Source organism: Choloepus didactylus, chromosome 15 (genome assembly GCF_015220235.1).
Source record: "Choloepus didactylus isolate mChoDid1 chromosome 15, mChoDid1.pri, whole genome shotgun sequence".
Lineage (NCBI taxonomy): Eukaryota > Metazoa > Chordata > Mammalia > Pilosa > Megalonychidae > Choloepus > Choloepus didactylus.
Genome location: NC_051321.1, coordinates 34,389,519 through 34,413,584, shown reverse-complemented (window position 1 = coordinate 34,413,584; position 24,066 = coordinate 34,389,519). Strand labels below are relative to the sequence as shown.

The following is a 24,066-nucleotide window of genomic DNA, read 5'->3' as shown; positions in this document are numbered from 1 at the left end:
CCAGCACCTTGGGGGCATAACCTGGGAGTTTTTAGATACGCAGTCTCATTTTTAACTAGATCCCCAGGTAATTCATTAGCACAATAAAGTTTAGGCATCACTACAATAGAGCTGACTCTATGTATGGGCTCTAGAGTAAGACAGTCTAGATTTGAATTCCCTCACTGATCAGCTGGGGCAAATGACACTTAATCCAGAGGTTCCCACCCTGGTGTGTACTTTAAAATCACCTTGGGAGATTTTTTTTAAGTCAATAGGTGATTTCATTGGCCTAGGAACCAACAGTGCTTCAAGTTCCCCTAGATAATTCTAATGTGCAGCCTGATTTGAGAACCGTGGATTGTTCTCTTCAAGCTTCCATCAAATGAGACAATTAATACTATCTACCTCATGGGGTTAAGGCCTGAATCTGACCACCTTGTTAAAGCTCCTGGTGCAGTACTTGGGATGTATTAGTGCTCAATAAATGGCAGCTATTATCATATCTGGAACCTGCAAATAAATCCTCCTACAGCAGGAATGAAAAAGAATAGGCTCTAATGTACTGGTCTGGCCCCATCCTACAGGTAGGTACCTGCCGCACTCATAAGGCCACAAAAGAAAGAACACAATCAAAGAACATATTATCCCCAAGGACGAGTTTTTCCTAGCAGCAAACTATTGAATGCAGCTTCAAGGAAACTACAGCATGACAGGTAAGACACAAACTACCTCTGCAACCTGTCAGAAAGGCCAGCACCTTCAATTGGAATTTATCAATGGAGGGTGGGGAAGCACTATTTCAGCAGTTCCGTAACACAGGAAATCCCCCTTACCACACCTTCCTGATTTACACCGATTCTTAATACACACCACGTCTCTTTAACTCTCTTTTCCACTCCTCCCAAGTTTTCAATAGTTCTGTTCCACATTTAGGTGACGAAAACTTAAAACCTGATGTTATAACTTCTTTGAGAAATTTCATTTTGAAAGCTTGCTAAATTTCAACTTTATTGCCATGAGGAAAACAGAAGAAACAAAAGACCTCAGTCATCCACTAACACAAAAACCTCTAGTAAAAACATTTAATAGGTGTAATTTTTCTGGTGCAAGTTGTTGAAAATCCTGACCTTTGGACTGAGGTGCCATTCATTTGCTTCTACAATGTTCTGTGGAACAATAGCATTTATTTTTCTAATAGTTTTGGGTTACATGTTTAGTTTCACCTATGGATTTTAACTTGGCTAAACCTGACCTGCAGTTTCTTTTCAATCTACTTCCCACTTGAGTTTGTTCTTCCAAGAGGATTCATAATTGCCAGGCAAATAAGTCCATGATCTAGTTTTCCATCAATTACCACAAGGAAATAAACATCCAGATGAGAATAGCATAACTATCAAGCCACTGCAAGATACCCAAAGATTTATCTCAATGATGATTACATGCATTTTTTAAAGTTTGCATTGCTTAGTGACTGTGTCATCAAAAAGCTTAAGTTCTATTTCCAGCTCTAATGTTTGCACACTCACTATGGACAGCCTCATGGGTACATGAAAGAAACAGGCTCCTGCTAGATGCGTTGTGACAGCTAATGAATATGAATGTCTGCATTTAAAAACTTTTTTTTATTGTGAACTTCAACATTTATACATAACAGTGATAACTTTCAAATCATGATTTAACAAGTAGTTAGAGAGCAAATTTCAAAGAATGTCACAGGTCACAGTTTCACAACTTCAGCTATTTCCATTATCGTAAAATAACATACGTACAGAAAAGTGTTAACTTTCGATGTACAGCTCAACAAGCAGTTACATAGGTAATTTCAAAAACTGTTATGGGTTACAGTTCCACAGTCTCAGTTCTAGAGAACTGAAACTCTGGCCCCATTCTCTGGGCTGGTTCTAAACTCACCCTGGGTTTGGGGCCCAGAATAAAGGGAATCTGGGATTCAGGTCCTAGATCTCCAAGAATGGTAGTCTGCTGTCTATTTAGGAGTTTGTCAATAAAGAACAGTTCAAAAAGATGGAAGAATCCAAGACTAAGCTGGACCCCAGCATACCTACAGGCACACAAAGCCTTTGATAAAAACCATAGACCCAGTCTAGTCTCCCAGAAAACCTATTTCAAACTGGCCCAGCCACTTCAGAGCAAATACTTCCTTTAAGAACAGCAGGCCTGAAGCTGGGGGTACTGAGTTCTAATCCCAGGTCTGCACTTAAAAGTCACATCATTTTGAACAACTGCTTTGAATCTGTTTTTTCATTTGTAAATTGGCAATGCCAATTTAAAATAAGACTTACTGTACAGAATTCCTGTGAGAATCAGAGGAATTTTCATAATTTTTAAAGAACATTACAAATGTAAAGTGTGACTGTTTGTCTCCTGCAAACAACTGATTGGAAGACTATTCAAAAATGTCTGCCTCTGCTTTGTTTAGTCTGTTTCTAACTAAACATTTTCCGGGTCTTTATAAATCTCTCCTCTTCAGCTGAATTCACAGAGCAGCTTTAATGAGATGAATGACATTCAAAGAGAATAAAGAAATCCTCACCCAGGATTTCTTTCAAGGCACACAATGATATACTATTTGAACAAAAAGTCAAAATATTTTTAGTGTCGCTTTCCATTTGTATCCAAAACTTTACAAAGCACTCATTTTACTAAGGGAAATCATAGTTTGATGCATAGGGTTGGTTTTGCTGTGGCCGTTTTCTTGACATTTCCTCAGAGAATGTATTACAGCTAAAAGGATTAAGATGGATAAGAGTGTTTAAAAAGACGTTAGGGGAAAATAAATAATTTAGATCAAGTTCCAATATGGAGAAGGAAATATGATACTACATCACTGCTTTGTTAGAAACTATAGACAAATAGTGAACAGAGAACTTCTTGTAAAAGGGACCAATGAAAGAATTAGAGAGAATAGTTAAATAACAAAGCTCAGCTACACATGGCTATTGAAAATCAGACCATAATTACTAACTAAATAGTTATCTAGATAAGCAAGCTTTACAACAATGTGATTCCACTTATATATTAAAAAATTTATATACATCTATATGCATAGCAGAAAGTCTGAAAAAGTACAGGTCATTGTTAAAAGTGGTTATATCTATGGAGTGAGAATGGGGGGAGGACATGAAAAAGACCTTCACTTTTTACTTTATAGACAAATTACTGAACTTGTATTAATGAGCATGTATTACATTGGTAATTAATAATATGAATAAAAAGTATAAATCTTTAAAAGTAAAAGAACAAATTAAATTAAGCACTAACCAGAAATAGTCTGTGAGCTTTAAAAAAAGCAGGAACAACAAAAAGAAGAGAGTTTATTCCCTTCAGCATGTTAGCCACCAAATAAATGGCAAATAACCAATTAACAAGTATTTACTGAAGGGCTACTATGCAAAGGACACTATAAGAGATGCTGTATAACAACCACTTTCTCAGTGGCCTATAATCTAGGGGTAGAGCCAAGTCTGCATGAGCATACACAAAAAGACACCTAAGAATATAAGACAGACTGTGAAAATAGCCAAAGGAGTGATTTTTAGACAGAAAAAGTGCTTTAGAAATTCAGGCTCAATAAGTATTTCATGAATTAATTAATCAAATCCCTTTGAGCTAAGATAGTGAAGAGTTCATAGAGGAGGACAAACTGGAGCAGGGGCTTTGAAAGGTAGGCAGAATTCAGACATGGGTATAAAGTCGACAGAGGGATGATGGGGTAGCGGATCCAGAAGTTTAGAAATTACAGAATGGCAGAAATTAGGAGTTCTATGACAGGAAGCATATGACTGCTCGATTACAGACTCAGGTTTCTATGGGGAGAAGACAGAGAAACTGGACAAGAAGGATGGGCTGACTATAGAGGCCTTGGAAAGGTGGAGGAGTGACATGGGTTTCAGTTAGCAGACAAAGGATGTCTCTGAAGGTTTCTACCCAGGCAGCGACTGCAGGGAAGTGGAGCTTCGGAAAGATTAATCAGACAGTAGGATAGAAAGAGTCTGGCAAACAGAAAACCCAGTTGAAAGGGCTACAGAATAGGTATGAGGTGATGAGTGCCCAACCCAGACAAAAGCAGCCACAAGGGAAATGACAAAAATTATCATTTAGCCTTATTCTCAAACAAATTTCATATTAGACTCAAGCTAATATAAACCCCTAGAAGGAAGGCCTTTTGAAACTGAGTTGGTAGGGGAATGAGGAACATTATGCTGTTATATTATAACAAGGGGGGGAAAGTGGTGAAAATCACCAATCCTGTCAGAGTTAGATGGACCTGGATTCAACTACAGCTCTGCCACTTACTAGTACAGGTACTTAACTCCTGAGACTTTGGGCAGAATATATTACCTCTTTAATCCTTGGTTTCTTCATTTTAAGAGGCTATAAAAGTGTTCTCTACTTGGGTTTAATGAAATCTCAGTTCAAGGAGAAAAACAAGGGAGGAAGGGATGAAGAAAGGGTTTCTTTAAACCCCACCCTTATCAGTCCTCCTTCCCAAGAATTCACTGGGCTTAGAACTTGAAGGGAGGATAAGGCAGACTATGGTACCACTTCATGAACAAAAAAATAAAGTAATTCTAGAATTGCCCAACAATTTGATAGTAACCTCCCAACAACTTTTTCAAATACTCTTATTTCTCTGCTTTTTTCCTGCCATTGCTCTTAAATGGATCACATTGTTGATATATTTCTATTACCCTCTTCAATGCAACTGCTTCCAAAACATACCTCTTTCCTAGAGGAACTTATTAATAAGCCTTATTCCACATTTGTTCAGTTGTTGTTCTACTCCTTCAATGTGTCCTAAAATGCCATAACTTTCTCTTTCAATTGTTCATGTGTCTCACTGTAATATTTCTTTTATTGTTTTACCTAACAACTACTTTCTGTCCTGACCCAGAAAGACTTTTGAATATCTTCATGGGAAGGTCAATGTCACACTTTTTTTTAATGTTCCACAATCATCAGTATAGAGCTTTTGGGGGCCAAATAAATGGATGAGTAAATCAAAAAAATGAATGAATGAAAACCTGGATCCCTCTCTAATCTAAGCATGGTAAAGAGTACAGGACGGAGTTCTAATGCTGGCTCTACCAACTACTCATCTGGATGAACTTGGGCAAGTCTTTTCTGAGTCTCAGTTTCATCATCCAAACCCCCTCCCAAAAAAAAACCTTCTCATAAGATTGATTTAATAATTAAATGAGATAATGTATGTAAAACACAGTAAGAGCCCAACAAACAGTAGCTATTATTAGCATCATCATTATTTACCCTTAAAGCCAGGTCAAGATCCCTCCTCCAAGGTGCCTCCCCTGACTACTCCAACTCTCACTTAAACCCCTTCTCCGAACTCCTAGAGCCCTGATAGCTTGTTCTACATCCCTTAACCTTTGTGTTAGGTTTTTTGACTGGGAAGACAAGAGATCAAAGATCAATTGGAGAAAGTTTTATTGTAGCCACGTGCAGGCAGGATGAAGCTTCAGAGTGGCAGCAGCCCTGAACAAAGGTGGGAATACAGTTTTACAGCTTTTTGGGAAGGAGGATGGGGGAATAATTGTTGGTGGGTAAGATAGAGAAGTATGGAGTTGACATCAGGGGATTGGTTTGCTCAGGGTAAGATGAGGAATTAATGTCAGGGTAGGACAGGGAGTTGACATCGTATTACATTAAGGAAAATTTTTGTTTATGTTCTTGCTCAGACTGCTACATTAGCTAAGAGTGGGTTTTATGTAAACAGTCATGTCTGTTGTGGGAGACCTTCTAAGGGTGTGTTGTGTATGTGTTGGGGGTAGGGAGTTTTGCCTAACACTTTGAATATCCTATCTTTTTCTTGTTGCTATTATTTCCTGTGTATTAGCTTTGTGTCTCTGAGGAGACTTGTTAACTTGCAGAATCTTAAAATTAGATGCTACATGTAGACGATATAGTCAATTTTTTTCATTTTACAGGCACAGAAGGCTTGCAGACCAATGGCACACAGTTAGGTAGTGGAAGAACTCAGACTAGCATTGAAGACTCCATGGGAAACTCATAGCAGAGACTCCATATAAGTCTGAAGGTTTAAGATATTGGGTCTCTGCTCCACAGCACTTTAGACGGGTAGCCTTGGGCAAGTTACCTGATGGTTCTGTGCCTCAGTTACCCCCATTTTTCAACTGGGGAGAGTTACTGAAAGGATTAAATTTATTAATGCATGTAAACTGCTTCAGCCACTATATGGTACAGTAACAAGCACTCAATAATGTTAGGTTATATTATTTTATTTTTATTACTATTATTACTACTATTAGACTGCAGATAAATATCCATTCTTCCATACTATTTCAGAAACAATGCCCCAAATATGGGCAATTTACCTTTTCCCACCTTTCCAACCTCACCCCCTACCTTCCATCCTTCAAGGTGTTTTTGTCTTTCCATAGCATATGAAAATAAGATACTAGTTTAACTCCCAATTTCCTTCTATACAAACATATAGATACACACACATCCCATTTTCCTAAACAACCAGCTTAAATTTTTCACTTTTCATTCTCTGCCACACGAAAAGCAAAACACACACGTTAAAATTTGTAAATAGCATAAATTCTTTGACTTAATGTATGTGTCTCTTCCAAGCAATGTGATGATGGTTGAGTCTATATTGTTTTTTAATATGTCTGTCAATGCCACTATGTTTTGATTGTAAATTCCTAGGGACAAAAATTATGTCTGCTTAAGTCAATCAAACATAAATTCTGAGGCATTTAGACTAAGTTAGACTGGGTATTCAGAGATGAACTTCAGAAAAGTTCAGAGAAAGAGGGTGAGATTAATAAGGACTGGATTAGTAAAAGGCTTAAGGAAAGAGGGAACTTGAGCAGAGCTTTGCAGGACACAGAGGGTTTTGAATTTAGGCAGGGGAGATAAGCGTTCAAGGTAGAGGGTATAGTATAAGTCAAGTGCAAAGGCAGAGGGACTGGGCAAAGATTAGCCTGACTAAAGTAAAGAGGTGATACTGGAGACCAGTGGGAAATTATGGTTTATGTATAAGATCATAGCACTTTGAGAGTACAGTTCATGTTTTATGCTTCTTGGTAGCCCAACATCTAGCATATAATTGGTAATTTTAAAATGTTTATTGAATTGAGCAAAGTTACACTACTTTGCACTAAAGTGAAGAAAACTGAACAGAATTCAACCCAACTCAATCAGATCATAAAATCCATAGGACAGAAAAGTTCAACAAACTTGACAGATACCTTATACAGCATTAGCCCTAGTCTGGCAATCATGTATTCCCTTTGCCTCAATCACTATCCACAGACAAGTGTAGAAAATAAAACTAAACACACCCAATTTTCTCATTCTCCTATTCATTCTCTATCTCCCTTTCCTCCCACTCTCTTTCCCATCCTCCCTCTCTCCCTCTGTCACACACATACACACACACACACACACACACACACACACACACACACACACACGCAGAGTTCCAATCCATTGGTTCGTAGACTAAGACAACTAACAGCTTGATTAAAGCACTAAGAAGCACCGAACTTAAGATTCTTAACATCTAAACCATTTTGATGAGGGATTCTTGGAAGCGGATGCTAAATCCAGGAGCCTAGACCATGTGGCTAACAGGCTAAAACAAGCCTGGAAATTTATGAAAGAAACTTCTTTTCTTCTATGAGGTCCCCATCCCACCAGGAGGGCTTGGGAGAGTAAAACAGGAACTTAAATGAACTTCGCAGGAGAAATAATGATATTTGGTATTGGATACAGTGGCTTGTTTGTGTTGTACAGGAAATTTGACAGATTACCTTTGACCCTAATGACCAGGTGATAAATTGCACAAATGTGATTGCCATTGAAAGGTTTATTAACCGGCCTTTTTGATTCACTGAAATGAATTAAGCCACCTCCACAAGCAGCAGACCAGTGTTTTGTGATCTCTACCACTTTCGGCACTACAGAGATGGTCACAATGACTAAACTGTGACTAAGTGACACAGTAACTAAACCTTTGTGAAATATGGAATTCAAATTCACAGGGCTACAGTGAACTACAGCTTGCACTCAGGACCTCAGTGCTGAATTTCAATGACATATCCATTTTGTTTGCTAAAGTCAGAATAAAACATACATAAAACTTCAGGTGATTTCTGGCACCCTTTAAAACAATATTAAATTTTGTTGAATCCTTCTATAGCTACTAGCAGACAAATCATGAAATGCCAAGTGATGAAGTTGGAATGGAGGCTTGTCTTGGGCCTATAAGACTCTATAAACTGCATTTGGCTGATGCTATTGCAATGACAAGAGGTCAGTAGTATATAATTAGACAATGGTTACTGGGCCTCATTTATCTTCTCAAGATCAAGCAGGAGCCTGGAACTAGATTCTTGCTGAATGAATGAATGAATGAATAGTATAAAATACCAGCACTTTTTATTCTACTAAGGAAGGAAGTTTAACCTATAAAAATTATCAGGCAAATTCTAAGAACTTCTCTTCATTTCATATACCCTGCAATATAAGAATCAAATTATTAATTCAATTTTAATTTACCTGGCTTCCAAACATGCTTCTAACTCAAACCTAGTCAAGTAAAGTTACAACACACTTTTAATTAGAGTACAGGAATGTGTGCAGTGAAAAGGGGAATGGGAGAGGCCTAGGGTCACTTGAAAGCTCATGCATGAAAATGTGTCCTTCCCTTCTCCAGTAGAGTAAAAGAACTTATCACACCCTCTTATTTTCTATAGGAATAATTCCATTTTACTGTGCCTAAAATTCAAGAGTCCCATAATCTGATCTGGATTTACCCAACCAACCTTTTCTCTCACAACTGTACTTTCTCCTTCTTTTTTAAATTACATATGTTGGTGCTAACAAAATATATTACAATTAATATAAAATTAATAATTAATTAGAATTAATAATTAAAATCCAATTTAAATATAATTCTAGCAACATGAGGTTTGCCTCGGATAATTTCTACAATACACTTTATTTTTTAATATATTTTTCTTTAATTATAAACATTTCTGCATTAACAAAATTTGCATATTGGCTTCTACAAAAAAATAATTCAATTACCATATGACCTGGTAATCCCTCTACTAGGTATATAACCAAAAGGCTCGGAAGCAGGGACTCAGACACTTGCACACCAATGTTCACAGCAGCATTATTCACAGTTGCCAAAGACAGAAGCAACCCAAGTGTCCATCAACCAATGAACGGATAAATAAAATGTGGTAGGTACACACAATGGAATATTATTCAACCATAAAAAGGAATGAAATACTGATGCATGCCACAACATAGATGAACCTTGAAGACACTGTGCTGAGGGAATTAAGCCAGACACAAAAGGATAAATAGTGTATGATCTCAGCAATAAGAAATAATTTGAATAAGCAAACTCATAGAGTTAGAGTCTGGAATATAGGTTACTATGGGCTAGGCTAGGGGTACAGAATGCAGAGTTACTGCTCAATTAGTACAGAATTTCTCTTTAGGTTGATTGTAAAGTTTTGGATATGGACAGTGGTGATGGTAACACATTATTGTGAATGTAATAAACAGCACTGAATTATTTATATGTGAATGTGGTTAAAAGAGGAAATTTTAGGTTGTACATAGGTCACTAGAACAAAAATTAAAAGATAAAACATAGGACCATTTAACATAGTGAACCCTATTGTAAACAATGGACTGTAGTTAATAGTATATGTATGTGCCGATTTGAACGTATTATGTACCACAGAAAAAGCCATATTCTTTGATGCAATCTTGTGGGGCAGACATATCAGTGGAGATTAAATTGGAGTGTTTGGATTAGGTTGTTTGCATGGAAATGTGCCCCACCCAACTGTAGGTGATAACTCTGATGAGATATTTCCATGGAGGCGTGGCCCCACCCATTCAGGGTGGGCCTTGATCAGTGGAACCATATACATGAGCTGACAAACAGAAGGAACTCAGTACAGCTGTGAGTGACATTTTGAAGAGGAGCTACAGCCAAGAGGGGCACTTTGAAGAAAGTACAGGAGCTGCAGATAAGAGACAGTTTGAAGACGGCTGTTGAAAGCAGACTCTTGCTCCAGAGAAGCTAAGAGAGAACAAATACCCCAAGTCCAACTAAGAGTGACACTGTTGAGGAACTGCAGCCTGGAGAGGAACATCCTGGGAGAAAGCCATTTTGAAACCAGAACTTTGGAGCAGACACCAGCCATGTGGCTTCCCAGCTAACAGAGGTTTTCTAGACACCATTGGCCATTCCCCAGTGAAGGTACCCAATTTGGACACTTTATGGGCTTGAGACTGTAAATGTGTAACCAAATAAACCCCCTTTTATAAAAGCCAATCCATTTCTGGAGTTTTGCATTCCAGCAGCATTAGCAAACTAGAACAATGTATAAACATGTTCTCTCATGAATTATAACAGATGTACCACACTAATACAAGGTGTTAATAGGGTGGTATCTGGAGAAAAACTACACCTAATGTAAATGATGGACTACAGTAATACTACAATTTTAATAGTCTTTCATCCATTGTAACAAAGGAACCAAACTAATGCAAAGTGTCAACAATAGGAAGTGTATGGGAACACTGTAATTTTTACATGTTTCTCCTGTAAAGCTAAACTTCTGTAATTAAAATAAACAAATAAATAAAAATAATTTAACATGGTTCTAGCAACATGAATTAAAATAATTTCTAACATGTACTTCTGTGGACCGTGGTCTTCTTACTGCCCACACATACACTTAGGCTTTGCCTCATGCTCTCTTCCCTTGTGCTAAATAAATGTCCTCTCTTGTTATCTCTTTCTCTCCAAAGTCAGACTATCTTTCAAGGCCAACCTAACTCCCACCTAAGTCTAGCCAGCATTCATCTCTACTTTTCCTGTTATACCTTGGAAACTAACATGTTCCACTCAGCACTTTATTCTCTACTGTCTGTGTCACTCTTCAATTTTAACAGTATAAATGTTATCACACCAATCAGGCTATAGGTTCTTTGACAACAGGGACAGTGTCTTTTGAAGAATACTGCTCAGGTATTTTGTAGAATGCCCTTCAATCTGGGTTCATCTGATATTTTCTGATTATTAGACTGGAGTTAGGGATTTTGGGGAAAGAACACCACTGTGGAGAAGTACCCTTCTCATCACATCATATCAGAAAATGCATGCTATCAACATGGCTTATTATTACGGACGTTAACCTTGATCATGTTATGAACATGGTGTCTGCCAGGTTTCTTCATTGTACAATTATTATTTCCCCCTTTCCAGGCTCTCTCTTCTTGAGAAGCAAGTCGTTAAATCCAGCCCACACGCAAGGATAGGGAATTTAAGCTCCATCCTCTAGAGGAAGTAACAAAGAATTTGTGGACATACGTTAAAACCACCACAGTAATGAATAAATATTATGGGGGAGATACTTCGAGGCTATGCAAATATTCCATTTCACCTTAAAGTTTTGCTTACTGATTTTAGCATGGATCAATGAATCTTGCCTACTGCAATTATTACTGTGGTACTCTAATGTGATTTGAGACAGTATCTTTCACTTCATTTATATTCTGCCATTCTTTGTCCTGAATGGCAGGACAAAGTTTAGCCTGAAAGTAACACAGAGTAGGAAATCAATAAACACACTTTAAATGACAGTGAATTTTAAGAAACATTTATGTGAAATAAAATGAGACAGTGAAAAATGGATAAGTTCAAGACAAATAAGTATTTTGGCAGTGCTGTTACTATGGCTTGGCTGATGGAATGGGAATAGAAAGAAAAAGAATTAACTATGTCACTTCTAATAAAACTGGTAAAACTTCCTGGAGGAGGGAGAACAATAATAATAATAATAATTGTATAGTGCCTTAGAGTTTACAAAATGTATTCACATCATTTAGGATTTCAGAAGCTCTCTGAAGAGAAAATCTTCAAGAGATGAAAATAATAGGTAATTGAAAGTTTTATGACAAGGCACTATTAAATCAGGAACTGGAAAATCAGGCATAAAAACTACAAAAGCTAACAAGGAAAAGCAAAGAAAACAAGGAAGACAGATACAATAAAATTTTAAAAACTAAAAACAGCATTAGTGCAAGGTATTAACACAGGTGATGAAGTTGGTTTATGCATAACATGAAAGCAAGATAACTTAGACTACCACAGATAAAGAGTACATGGTTAAAATAATGAAGAATGTCATTAAAATAAGCATTAAGAATGGACTGCGGAGGCGGGGCAAGATGGCGGTATACAGAGGAGTGAAAGCTAAGTAGTCCCCCTGGAACAACTACAAAAAACCAGAAACAACCAGTAAATAATCCAGAATAACTGCGGGGGGACAAATGAGACCATCCACTCATCATACACCAACCTGAATTGGGAGGAATGCCCGAGAACACAGCATAAAATCTGTAAGTAAAACCTGAGGATCCAAGTCGCGAGACCCCCTCCCCCATAGCCCGAGCTGCAAAGCCTCGTGGTGCCAGAGAGAAGCTTTCTCCCAGCAAGCGAATATAGCTCAGCTGAGCTCCAACTGGGGTTTTAAGTAGCGAGTGTGAACTGCTCACTACAGGTACACATCCCCAAAAAACAGACAGAGGCTTTGGGTGACGACTGACCTTGGAGAGCCGGAGGGTCGGCTTGGACTGGGTCTGAAGGGGACTATCTGTTTCTCTTTCGGCTCAGTGGAAAAAGCCCCAGTCATTTTCAGTTTCCAGGGCTGTGACTCTGGGAAGGGTGGAGACAGCACAAGCAGAGAGAGAGACCACTGAAATGCTAATGACCTCCACCTGGGGGGTCTGTCTTCTCTAGGAGGAAAGGGGTGGGGCCCTTTCCATTCAGAACCAGACCCCAGAGCCTGGGGGAACACGGCCATACCTCCTCACACCAGTCAAGAATTATAGGCTAACAGGCGTCACCTGCTGGGCAGAAAAGCACAGTGACATGAGGCATCAAAGGGTGGAGCAATTTTCTAAGACACACCCTCAGGGAAACCAGATACTGAATATTTCTTCCCTCTGGGACCTGAGCCTGTTCTGGTCTGGGAAAACCTGATTTGGATAACCAAGGAAACCATGCCTAGATAACAGAAAATTACAACCTACACTAAGAAAAACAAAGTTATGGCCCAGTCAAAGGAACAAACGTACACTTCAACTGAGATACAGGAATTTAAACAACTAATGCTAAATCAAATCAAAAAGTTTAGAGAAGGTATTGCAAAAGAGATAGAGGCTGTGAAGGAAACACTGGGCATATACAGCAGAAATCAAAAGTTCAAAAAAACAACTAGCAGAATCTATGGAAATGAAAGGCACAACACAAGAGATGAAAGACACAATGGAAACATACAACAGCAGATCTCAAGAGGCAAAAGAAAACACTCAGGAACTGGAGAACAAAACACCTGAAAGCCTACACGCAAAGGAGCAGATGGAGAAAAGAATGAAAAAATATGAGCAACGTCTCTGGGAACTCAAGGATGAAACAAAGTACAATAACGTACGTATCATTGGTGTCCCAGAAGGAGAAGAGAAGGGAAAGGGGGCAGAAGCAATAATAGAGGAAATAATTAATGAAAATTTCCCGTCTCTTATGAAAGACATAAAATTACAGATCCAAGAAGCGCAGCATACTCCAAACAGAAGAGATATGAATAGGCCTACGCCAAGACACTTAATAATCAGATTATCAAATGTCAAAGACAAAGAGAGAATCCTGAAAGCAGCAAGAGAAAAGCGATCCATTACATACAAAGGAAGCTTAATAAGACTATGTGCAGATCTCTCAGCAGAAACCACGGAGGCAAGAAGGAAGTGGTGTGATATATTTAAGATACTGAAAGAGAAAAACCGCCAACCAAGAGTCCTATATCCAGCAAAGCTGTCCTTCAAATATGAGGGAGAGCTCAAAATATTTTCTGACAAACAGACAATGAGAGACTTTGTGAACAAGACACCTGCCCTACAGGAAATACTAAAGGGAGCACTACAGGGTGATAGAAGACAGGAGTGCGTGGTTTGGAACACAATTTTGGAAGATGGTAGCACAACAATGTAAGTACACTGAAGAAAGGTAACTATGAATATGGTTGAGAGAGGAAGGTGGGGAGCATGTGAGACACCACAAGAAAGGAGGAAAGATAAAGACTGGGACTGTGTAACTTGGTGAAGTCTAGAGTATTCAACAATTGTGATAAAATGTACAAATATGTTCTTTTACGAGGGAGAACAAGCAAATGTGAACCTTGCAAGGTGTTAAAAATGTGGAGGCATTGGGGGAGGGATGCAATCAGCATAAACTAGAGACTGTAACTAATAGAATCATTGTATTATGCTTCCTTTAATGTAACAAAGGTGATATACCAAGGTAAATGCAGATAAGAGGGGGGGATAGGGGAGGCATGTTAGACACTTGACATTGGTGGTATTGTCTGATTCTTTATTCTACTTTGATTTAAGGTTATTTTTCCTTTTGCTGCTTCCTAGCTGTCATTTTTTTTTCCTCTTTCTTTTGCCTCTCCCTCCTGCCTTGTGGAAGAAATGTAGATGCCCTTATATAGATAGTGGTGAAGGTGGTGAACACATAAATGTATGACCATGCAGAGAACCATCGATTATTTACTTGGGATGGAATGTATGGTGAGTGAACAAAACCATATTGAAAAAAAAATGGGTTGATGACAAAACCTCGAGGGCAATATACTGAGTGAAATAAGCCAGACACATAAGGACAATTATTGCAGGGTCTCACTGATAGGAGTTAATTACAATATGTAAACTCATAGACATGAAATATAAGGTACCAAGATATAGGACGAGGCTTAAGAATGGGAAGTGGTTGCTTAGTATGAGCAGAATGTTCAATTAGGATGAACTTAAATGTTTCGAAATGAACAGGGGTGTTGGTAGCAAGATGTGAGAATAACTAACAGTGCCGAATGGTGTGTAAATGAGGTGGAAAGGGGAAGCTCAGAGTCATATATGTCACCAGAAGGAAAGTTGGAGGTCAAAAGATGGGAATGTATAAAACTGAATCCTATGGTGGGCAATGTCCATGATCAATGGTACAAATACTAGAAATCGCTTCCATGAACCAGAACAAATGTATGACAATACAATTAGAAGTTAATAATAGAGGGGTATATAGGGAAGAACTATACACCTATTGCAAACTATATACTACAGTTAGTAGTATTTCAACATTTTTTCATAAACAGTAACAAATGTACTATATCAATACTGCGAGTCAACAATTGAGGGGGGTTGGTTAGGGATAGGGGAGGATTCGAGTTTCCTTTTCTTTTTTTCTTTTTTCATCTTTCACTTTATTTCTTGTCTGGAGTAATGAAAAGTTTCTAAAAATTGAATAAAAATTAAGTGTGATGGATGTACAGCTATATGAGGGTACCCAGGGGCAAGTGATTGTACACTTTGGATCTTTGGATAATTGTATGGTATCTGAACAATCTCAATAAAAATGAAAAAAAAAAAAAAAAGAATGGACTACATGGGAATATGAGGTGAAGGTGGAAAATGAATAGAATCTTCATGTATGCAGACATTCATTTCATCACCGTTTGTCTCCATTTCCCTAGTGCCTTGAAGAGTGCTCTTAACCTATTATGTATCTAAAAATATTTGCTGAAAGTCTACTATGCACCACACATAATATTAGATATTGTGGATATACAATATAGAATTAGATGTGGTCCTTCCTTATAGAGAATTGCATTCTAGTTAGAAAGGTAAAGCAAATAAATGTATGTGTGAAAAGTTTAATAGCAAGACAAGACAGAGGCGGCCAAAAGAAGAGCATAGAAGTAAAAGTTAGAACAGTTCAGCGAAAGAAGAGATAGATCACTGTGGAATGGCCTGTTCAAGAAAGGTTTCACGAAATGAAGAAGCATGTGCAAGGGGCCTTCAAGATTTTGGTGGGGTGGGGGTGGGCAGAGGATTGAAGAGAACCAAGAGAAAATCATTAAGACTGAGATATACTGGCTAAACTAGGGTAAGGGGTTGAGATAGTGAAAGTGCTTTAATGAGACAGTGAAGAATCAACCATGGCTATAATAAAAGGTAAATATAAACACAGGGTTAAAAAGTAAGCTGATGCTCGCATATGTTCAGAAGACAGAGCAACAGATGATGGATGATAGATAGGGAAGGAGGGAGAGAGGAAGGGAAAGAAAGAAATGGTGCTGTGACAGGATGTTAAAGTTGGTGGATCAGGGTATTGGGGGAGGGGGTCAGGGTATGCTGGAGTTCTGTGTATGGAGTTTGTATTGTTTTTGCAACTGTTCCTGTAAGTTTGAATTTATTTCAAAATAAAATTTAAAAAAAAAAAAAGTAAGCTGAGTTAAATGTCAAAGGCTTTGAATGCCAAGTTGAGGGAGGAGTTTGAACATTTTCTGCAAGCAACCCAAAAATAATCAAGATTTTTGAGCAAAAGAGTAGCTAGATGAATATGATATTTTAGAAAATTGCACTGGCTTTTGATGTTCACAATACAATAAATGGTGTACATCTTGACTAAAGATATGGCTGTGGCATTAAAGAGACATGCATACAAGTAGAACACACTGAATATATAACAGAAAGGAGCAAAATAAACTTAAGAACAAAAGATTAACCCAAAATTTCTTTGTTGGGAGCAAGTAAAGCCTAAAAGAGAAGACGTTAAACAAAGTGTAAAATTCCAAGGTTATGAAGAACAATCCTATTTTTATTTTCTCCATCATCCCTATGCTTGTATAGAATTCAAGTTGCCTAAGCACAAAATGGAATAGGTAATTATATTAAATGAGTAACCAGAAAAGCTTTCAAAGTAATACATAAACAGTGGCTTTTCAAAATTAGAGAAGAATCAGTTGTATTGATATGCTCAAAAAATATTTGGAAAATAGAAGCCATGTAACTTGTTAATTGAATTATTACTGCTATAATTCAAGGGGAAACAACAACAAAAAATAACATCAGGGTATGAATGAATTACCCTGAAAAAATATATTTTTCCCAAGCTGGTACTATCAGCTCATTTAAAAATGTTGGTACTTAACAATTAAAGATTAGTCTCTTCTCCCATGACTACAAAAAAAAAAAAAAAAAAAAAAAAAAGCCAACCTAGTTCTCCACCTCCATTCCTTAAAGATAATTACCCTACATTCTCTTAATCCTCTCAAACAACTTCTTAAATCTATCTCCTTCCTTCTGGATAAACTTTGGTCTCACCTAATCTTATACATTCTTTAATTGCACTTCAAAGTTTTAAATATATGTTATAAATTTTCTAAAGATGCCTTTCATAAAAATAAGAATCCTTAACCTTCATAGAGTGTTTTACAGTAACAAAATATTTTACACACATTACCTCGTAAAACCCTTACAGAGACAATGTGAAGTAGATGTTATCAACATCCACATGTTAAAGAAAAGCAGCAAGCGTAGGCCCACACATTCATAAGTGATAGTGCCAGGCCTGCAATGCAGGCTAACTCCAAATGCCATGTTGTCTTCACTATTTCATTCAGTTTCATACTGAGTCAATAGGTATATCTTATTACCCAAATATATGTTTTTATTCTGTATTACTTTTATTAAAAGTGCCTATTACAGGGCCATTTACTGAGAAGACCTATTTTGTGATGCTCATGATGACAATTATCACTGGGTGAAAAGTTACAACCAAACTATAATGTTTGCAAAATTGCTGAGGCCATACCAAAAACATTTTTACCTTGAATTCTGCAGTGCAACGTGCAACAACAGACACTGGGTGATTTAAGGATATGTGAGCATCAAAGGGCAGAAATAGGGCATTCCTACTCTCTTTAACTCTGCTAAGGCCCCAAATACTGATATAGTTCAGAGCATCTTATTACCAGGGGGACATAAATCAAAAGGAGTTCAGCTAGAAGCAATAAAAGAGATTAGTCTGGAAGGACTGACTTTAAAGAAAGTTTTAAAAGAATTAAATCCAGGTAGTCTAGATAAAAAACAGCTATGAGAAACTTTTTTTTTGAAGCTGACACCCACACCAAAGACAGAACTTATTTTGAAGGTAGATGTCTTAAAAACAGAAAGAGGAATTGTTGTAAATATTTGGAGAATATTTATACTGGGAAAATTTCAGTAAAAACCTATGGGATAGAAGAATTCTCTCCCCCAGGAGTGGTGAAAAATACATTCTTAGAGCTTGGACAAAACAAGGAAAGGATTCCATATGGACTGATCCTACACTGGCCCCTGAAGTGGTGGGAGGACTGAAGATGACCTCTTAGATCTTTTCCATTTCTGATTTTTTTAATTCTATGAAGTTTTACGGGGCACAGCCTTCTGCCAATTTCCTTTCGTCCCATGATGTCACTTTCTCCTTTTACAAAGGGAAACAAATTGTATCCCTCATTTTAAGCAGTTCTCATTGTTCTCAATGAATAGATAATATAATCCCAGATACAAATTTGGGAAAAAAAGGCCAATTCCTAACATTACAATGATCCTTTTTCCCCCCATTGAAGACTGGGACTCTTACAAGTTTTTCCATGAACTAAAGAAGACATAGTTCAAATGGATTCGAAGAAGAGCTGTTTCATCAGGAATACCATTAATAATCTCCCTTCTTCAGTCTCATCACAAAGCTGACAATGACCCTGGGAGCTATAAGGCTCTGGGTCAAATTACCATCAGAACTGCTGTTTAGGATTATCTTTTATCTTTCAGCTTTTTACACTGAGTGACAGCAAAATCCACTCGCAATCCACATTTTTATGGCAATGTCTTTTGAAAAGATGTAGCCTTAAACACCTAGGCACTGATTTCCTCTGGCTTTGGCAAATCCTATGAAAGAATAAGTCCTTTTCATGTTTCAAACTCAAGAAGCCTCAGCTATCCCCTCTTCCTCACTCGGGCACTTTAAAAAATGTTCCCCAGCCACCCTTGAAATAGATCCCAAAACCTTTCAGTGAAAGCCCCAGAAAATACAAGGGCATATCCTCGTTTTGTTGATTTATAAAGAGAAGATGTAACGAAATCCAGTAGGCTTTGAAAGCATGGCCCTGAGCCCTTTAAAAATAAAACTAGCTCACTTATGAGAGGGGACAGGAAGGCAGAGATAGCCCACCAAGAATGGACACTAATGCCTCTTCTATCCAATCTAAACATCTTCAGTGGCTGAAGACCCACCAATTCCCACCATGCCAATTTGAAAAAAAGTGTGTCCCTTTACCTAACATAAAGTTCATAGATATTAAAATCAAACCCTCTAAACAAAATTTTTAAAATATCCTTTTCATTCTTACCCCTGGTTTTTTAAAAAATGAGGCTGTTCACACCTAAAAAGATTGGCCTCTCATATTGGAATAGTATTTGCAGTTTTCAAAGCCCTTCAACACTTAACTCATCCGATTCTGGTAGGAAAGAAGGCAGCTCTTTATAATATTTAAAAATAGACAAAAACCGCAATTCTGAGATTAGGCAGTCTGAAGGAGAACCCACTCTGCAAATTTAAAAATCTTCCCCAACCAGGGACCAATCAATAAGGGATTCTCCCAGGAAACTTTAGAGTTAGTTTCAAAAACGGCTGGATCCCTCCGTATCCTTATCCCAGGAAGGCAAGAAACAAAAATTACAAAAAGATAAAGCACTCTTTCCTAGAATTTTAGGAATGAAACCTGACCCTGATCATTTAGTAACCTATGAGCCTGGCTGAATTGTTTCAAGAAACTCACTGCACCTTCTCCCCACAGAGCCAGCCTGCCAGAAGTCTAGTCGGTGTGGGCTACCACTTCACGGCATCGGAGACTCAGCCGCCCAGCGAAAGGCAGGCTGCTGGGAAAAGGACAACCTGGCGAGTCTGCGTAATCACGTCAGGAGTCCCACACCCCCGGGTCCTCTCACTCGCAGCTACCCCCTTCTCAGGAAAGCTTAAACCAGAGGGTCTTCCAAATCCACCCCCACCCCCACCACACACACACACACACACACACGGGCGCACACACACACACACACACACACACACACACACACACACACACACGGGGTGCTCGCTCCTGCTCCCCAAACTTTCACCCACCCATCCACCCAGGAAGAATAGGATTCAAATTTCTCACCATCCTCGTAGTTTTTGAGATAGTAATCCGGGCCGGGGCCACCTCGGCTTTTCGCTGGGTTCCTCAGATTCTGGAACTGCAGGAAGTCAGTCCTTTTGCCCCCGAAGCGCAGAAAGGCGGGCGAAAGTCCCCGGGCCAGAGTCACCAGACGCTTGGAGCTGCAGAGGTTGAGAAACACAGAGGAAAAGGTCCGGGGGAAAGGCGAGAGCGCGCGGAGAACAGAACAAGGCCCTCTTCCCAGTCCCCCAGCGACCTGGCCAGGGATAGAGGCTCTGTGCCCGCCCCAGCCGGCGGTCAGCGCGGGACCCCGGCCGCTCTGCCGCGACTCTCGTGCGCCTTCCCCTTGGCCCGCCGGCTCCCTGGGCTACGCCTACTGCGTTCTGCGGACCACAGCGGGCCCCCTCCCTCCGACACCCCCGATGCTGTTCACCAAAGGTACTGATTTTCAAAGTGTTAGTTTGTATTTGTTAACAGTGGGCGGGGGCGGGGTAAGGGGACACTTTTGCTACGAACTCGGGGCTAAAGAGCCATTCCTCAGCTTCTGCCACAGCCCAGAAAGCGCTCTTGGCGGAGATGCGCAGCGAGCGCACCGACTGCGGGGCTCCGACCTCTGCCAAACTTCTACACCAAGAGCCCGGGCTCTGCCACTAGGGTACCACAATTTCTGTAGAGAAGGTTAAACCTGCCTTCTTTCTCCTAAACCAGGCCTCGCGCCTGAAGTCAAGTTGATTCCGACTTTTTTTGTTTTTAAAGCTAAAGTTGATTTTCCTTTTCCACTACTTTGAAACAATTGCATCCATCTCCCAAACTCCCAGCAGGAGAGATTGCCAAGGTAAATCCTTGCCTTTCAGAGAACAGAATCCCCCACCCCCAACAGTATCTCTTTGGTCCCTGGAATAATTCAGCTGATCTCAAGAAACGTAACATCATCCCCCAACCCCAAGTTGGGCTCCATCTTTTCTCCTCCTCATTTGGGGCCGTTGTGAAGCACTGGGGAAAAGTTAAGTTTGCAGAAAAGTGTGTGTAACCTGCGCGTCGAGGAAACTCCGGAGCACCAGAACAATGGCATTTACATATATTTAAGATCAGGATTTCCATAAAAAAGCCAAACGCGGCTACTTCGGGAAGAGGTGGAGAAGGAGCAGTGCAGATGATGCTAATGCTGAGGGATCAGCTGTTGAGTTCCAATCTGTAAGTTATTTTTAACGCTTTTGCTGGTTCAGGTTCTGAAAAGCCAAATCCAAAGGGAGAAGCTAAAGAGTATCAGAGGTGCATACGAGAAGGAAAAACGAAGACTCCTCTTTCGGAGAGTTTCTGAGAAGAGACGTGGCCGTCCGGAGAAGTCCGGGAGCCAAAAGGGTCTCTTGGCCCAAGATTCCAGGATCACGTTCCAGCGCGGGGGCATTCAGGACGTCGCTTGGGCCCGCGGCGGATAGAAAAGCCGGGCTCTGCGGATGAGGTGTCCGCGCGAGTCCTGCCCCGGGAAAACGGCTTTTCCAACAACCGTCCATCCGGAAGTCTATACAACCAGTGCAAATGCTCCCCGCCACGGCTTCTTCCCCTAAAAGCCGCGTTCCAGAATCATTTCTGAGGCAAGCATTTAGCGCCAACAGGATGGTTAAAAAGAGAGAGAGATAAAGAAAGAAAAGTCAACTCGGAGGAGTCTGCGCAGCTTTGAGAAGCGCAATGCAAGTGGACGAGCATCTGGTAAAGTCCCTCTAACACCCCACAGCCGGACGCACTTAAGAGACGCGCTTCGCTGCACTGAAGAGCTTTCGAGGAGGAAACCCGGCCGCGCGGAGCTCTTCCCGCGCTTGCAGCGGAGGCACCAGCAGGAACCGAAATGGCCTGGGCGGCTGCAGCGACTTAAACCCTTGGGTTACTCTCTCTCTACTTGGAAGGAGCGCTACACATGGCGCCTCCCGCTATCTGCCGCGTCCCCAGACCCCGCCGAGGCCAGGAGGAGACCCAGAGAGCTGAGGGGCGGGCGCATCCCAAGAATCAAAACTCCAATTCAGCAGTGAGTGAAAGATACTCACGAAAGGCGCGCAATGGATTCGGCCTCAGGGCAGAGGAGTGGGGCTGAGCGCGCCCAGGTTCTCTGGGGGAGGCCACGACTGAGGCTCCAATTTGGAGGGTTTTTTAAAACTCAACACTTGGATTCGACATTGCCCAAGAGTTATCTATTTATTTATTTATTTATTTACACCGCAAATCTGCCCCTTATGGGAAAGGATCGCGGCTGCCTAACTGCTAAACAGGAACAACCCGGGGGGAGGGTGAGCCCAGTTAGATTCCAAGCCCTAGAGCAAAAGAGAATCCATGAGCACAAAACTCCCGGTTTGTTAATCCGCGGGTGCCGGGTTCAGACCTCCGAAACACGCCCTCCCCCCACCCCGCCCCGAGTATTTCTAGGACCCTTTCCATTCCCCCTATATACGCTATGACCCGAGTGAGGATTTTTTTTTTTTTTCTTTCAAGAAAAACTAAACTATGCAGTTACCGCAGGAGATTCGAGGCGGAGGAACTGGGGGCCATTCCGTCTATAAAACGCGCCTTACAAAATCCTGAAGCCTAGAAACGACAGAGGAGGATATAAAATAAAAATTTTTAAATCTGATCCATCTCGTCCATTGCTCAAGCCTCTGCTTAAATTCGTTTTCAGTCTGGGAGTGGGGGAGAACTGACGAAACGATCTTTAAGTGGAAAATTCCACTTTCGTGCGAGCCCCACTTGAACACATAGATACACACGCAGACGCACTTTCACACACACACACACACACACACACACCCATTCCTCTCGGGTCTTTGTTGCTCAAGACCCTGTCTTCGCTTTTGTAACTGTCCTGAACTTCTTGTTTCTTTTTCAGGGGGAGACGGGAAGGCTAATTGTGGATATATGTAAGCACGGCATTTTTTCAGTCATAACTGATAAGTTTCTGAAATGCCTTCTGCATTGCAAACATGTGCATCTTAATAGAAAACACTGCTTTTCTCAATCACCAGTTACAGCCTCAGAGCAAATATTCCAGGAGGAGGAAAACCTCCTTTCTTCCCTTTGAGAGATCCGCTTGACTTAGTTGCTGCTGCTGCTGCTGCTTCTTCTTCTTCTTCTTCTTCTTCTTTTTCTTCTTCTTCTTCTTCTTATCCCTTTGGAATGGGGGTTCAGAGTAGGATAGAAAGGGGTGGGGGGTATTACTAAAAAAAACAAAAAAATCCATCGAAGCCCCTGCCTTACCTTAAGAAATCGAGCCAGCCATCATGAATGATGGACGGATCCAGCTGCAGAGAGAGGAAGTTCTCATTGACTGTCCTGACTGGGTTCTTGGTGCTCACATCAAGCAGAATCAGGGTCTTTTCCTTCAGACCTGGAGCTCTGTCTACAGGCATGGGTCTCCTATCTCCAGCTTGGGAGGAAAGGGAAAGATGGAGCAATAGAGCCAAGAAGAGAGCCACCGGGGCTAGGCACGCGGGGGGGCGGGAGTTACTGGAGGGCATGGCTGCAGGGAAGGCACAGAGCCCCCTCATTAAATCCCTCTGATTTAAACCTCTCGTCCTAAAGGGTCTCACTGGTGACTAATTGTCCTTATCTAAAGTGTGTGTCTGTCTGCCCCCCCTTTTTTCCCTTCCCTCCCCCCCTCGCTTTTTTTTTTTTTCAGTGTTTTGGTGCTGGTGGAGCGAACTCACGCCCCTAGCCAGCCTTCTCAGCGACTCGTGCCAAGAGTACTCGTTCACCAGCACCGCCCCTTTAAGAGATTTCGACTGCTGACATTTTTTAACTTTTTAAAGGTAAGGGGGGGGGGGAGGCGGGAAGTGGGAGGAAGGGGTGGCGTTGTACCCTCCTGATTTAACCCTCTAAGGTCAGGAAGCTGAGACAGTGTTCGAAACTGTACTGTTGTAAAGTTTCGGGTACCGGGCAGGACGTCTTGTTTTTACTTCATTCC

At 40.3% G+C, this 24,066-nt stretch overlaps 1 protein-coding gene across 1 annotated transcript in view; it reads right to left on the bottom strand.

Annotated features, from left to right (window-relative positions):
- The window catches only part of HPSE2 (heparanase 2 (inactive)), an 859,688-nt gene extending 836,038 nt beyond the window's left edge, over positions 1 to 23,650 (bottom strand). The window contains exons 1-2 of the mRNA XM_037805037.1: positions 23,361 to 23,650; positions 20,121 to 20,278 (exon numbers count right to left, since the gene is read on the bottom strand). Of these exons, the coding sequence (XP_037660965.1) occupies positions 20,121 to 20,278; positions 23,361 to 23,650 (448 nt within the window). The remainder of the gene's footprint in view (positions 1 to 20,120; positions 20,279 to 23,360) is intronic.
- Positions 23,651 to 24,066: the final 416 nt, after the last annotated feature.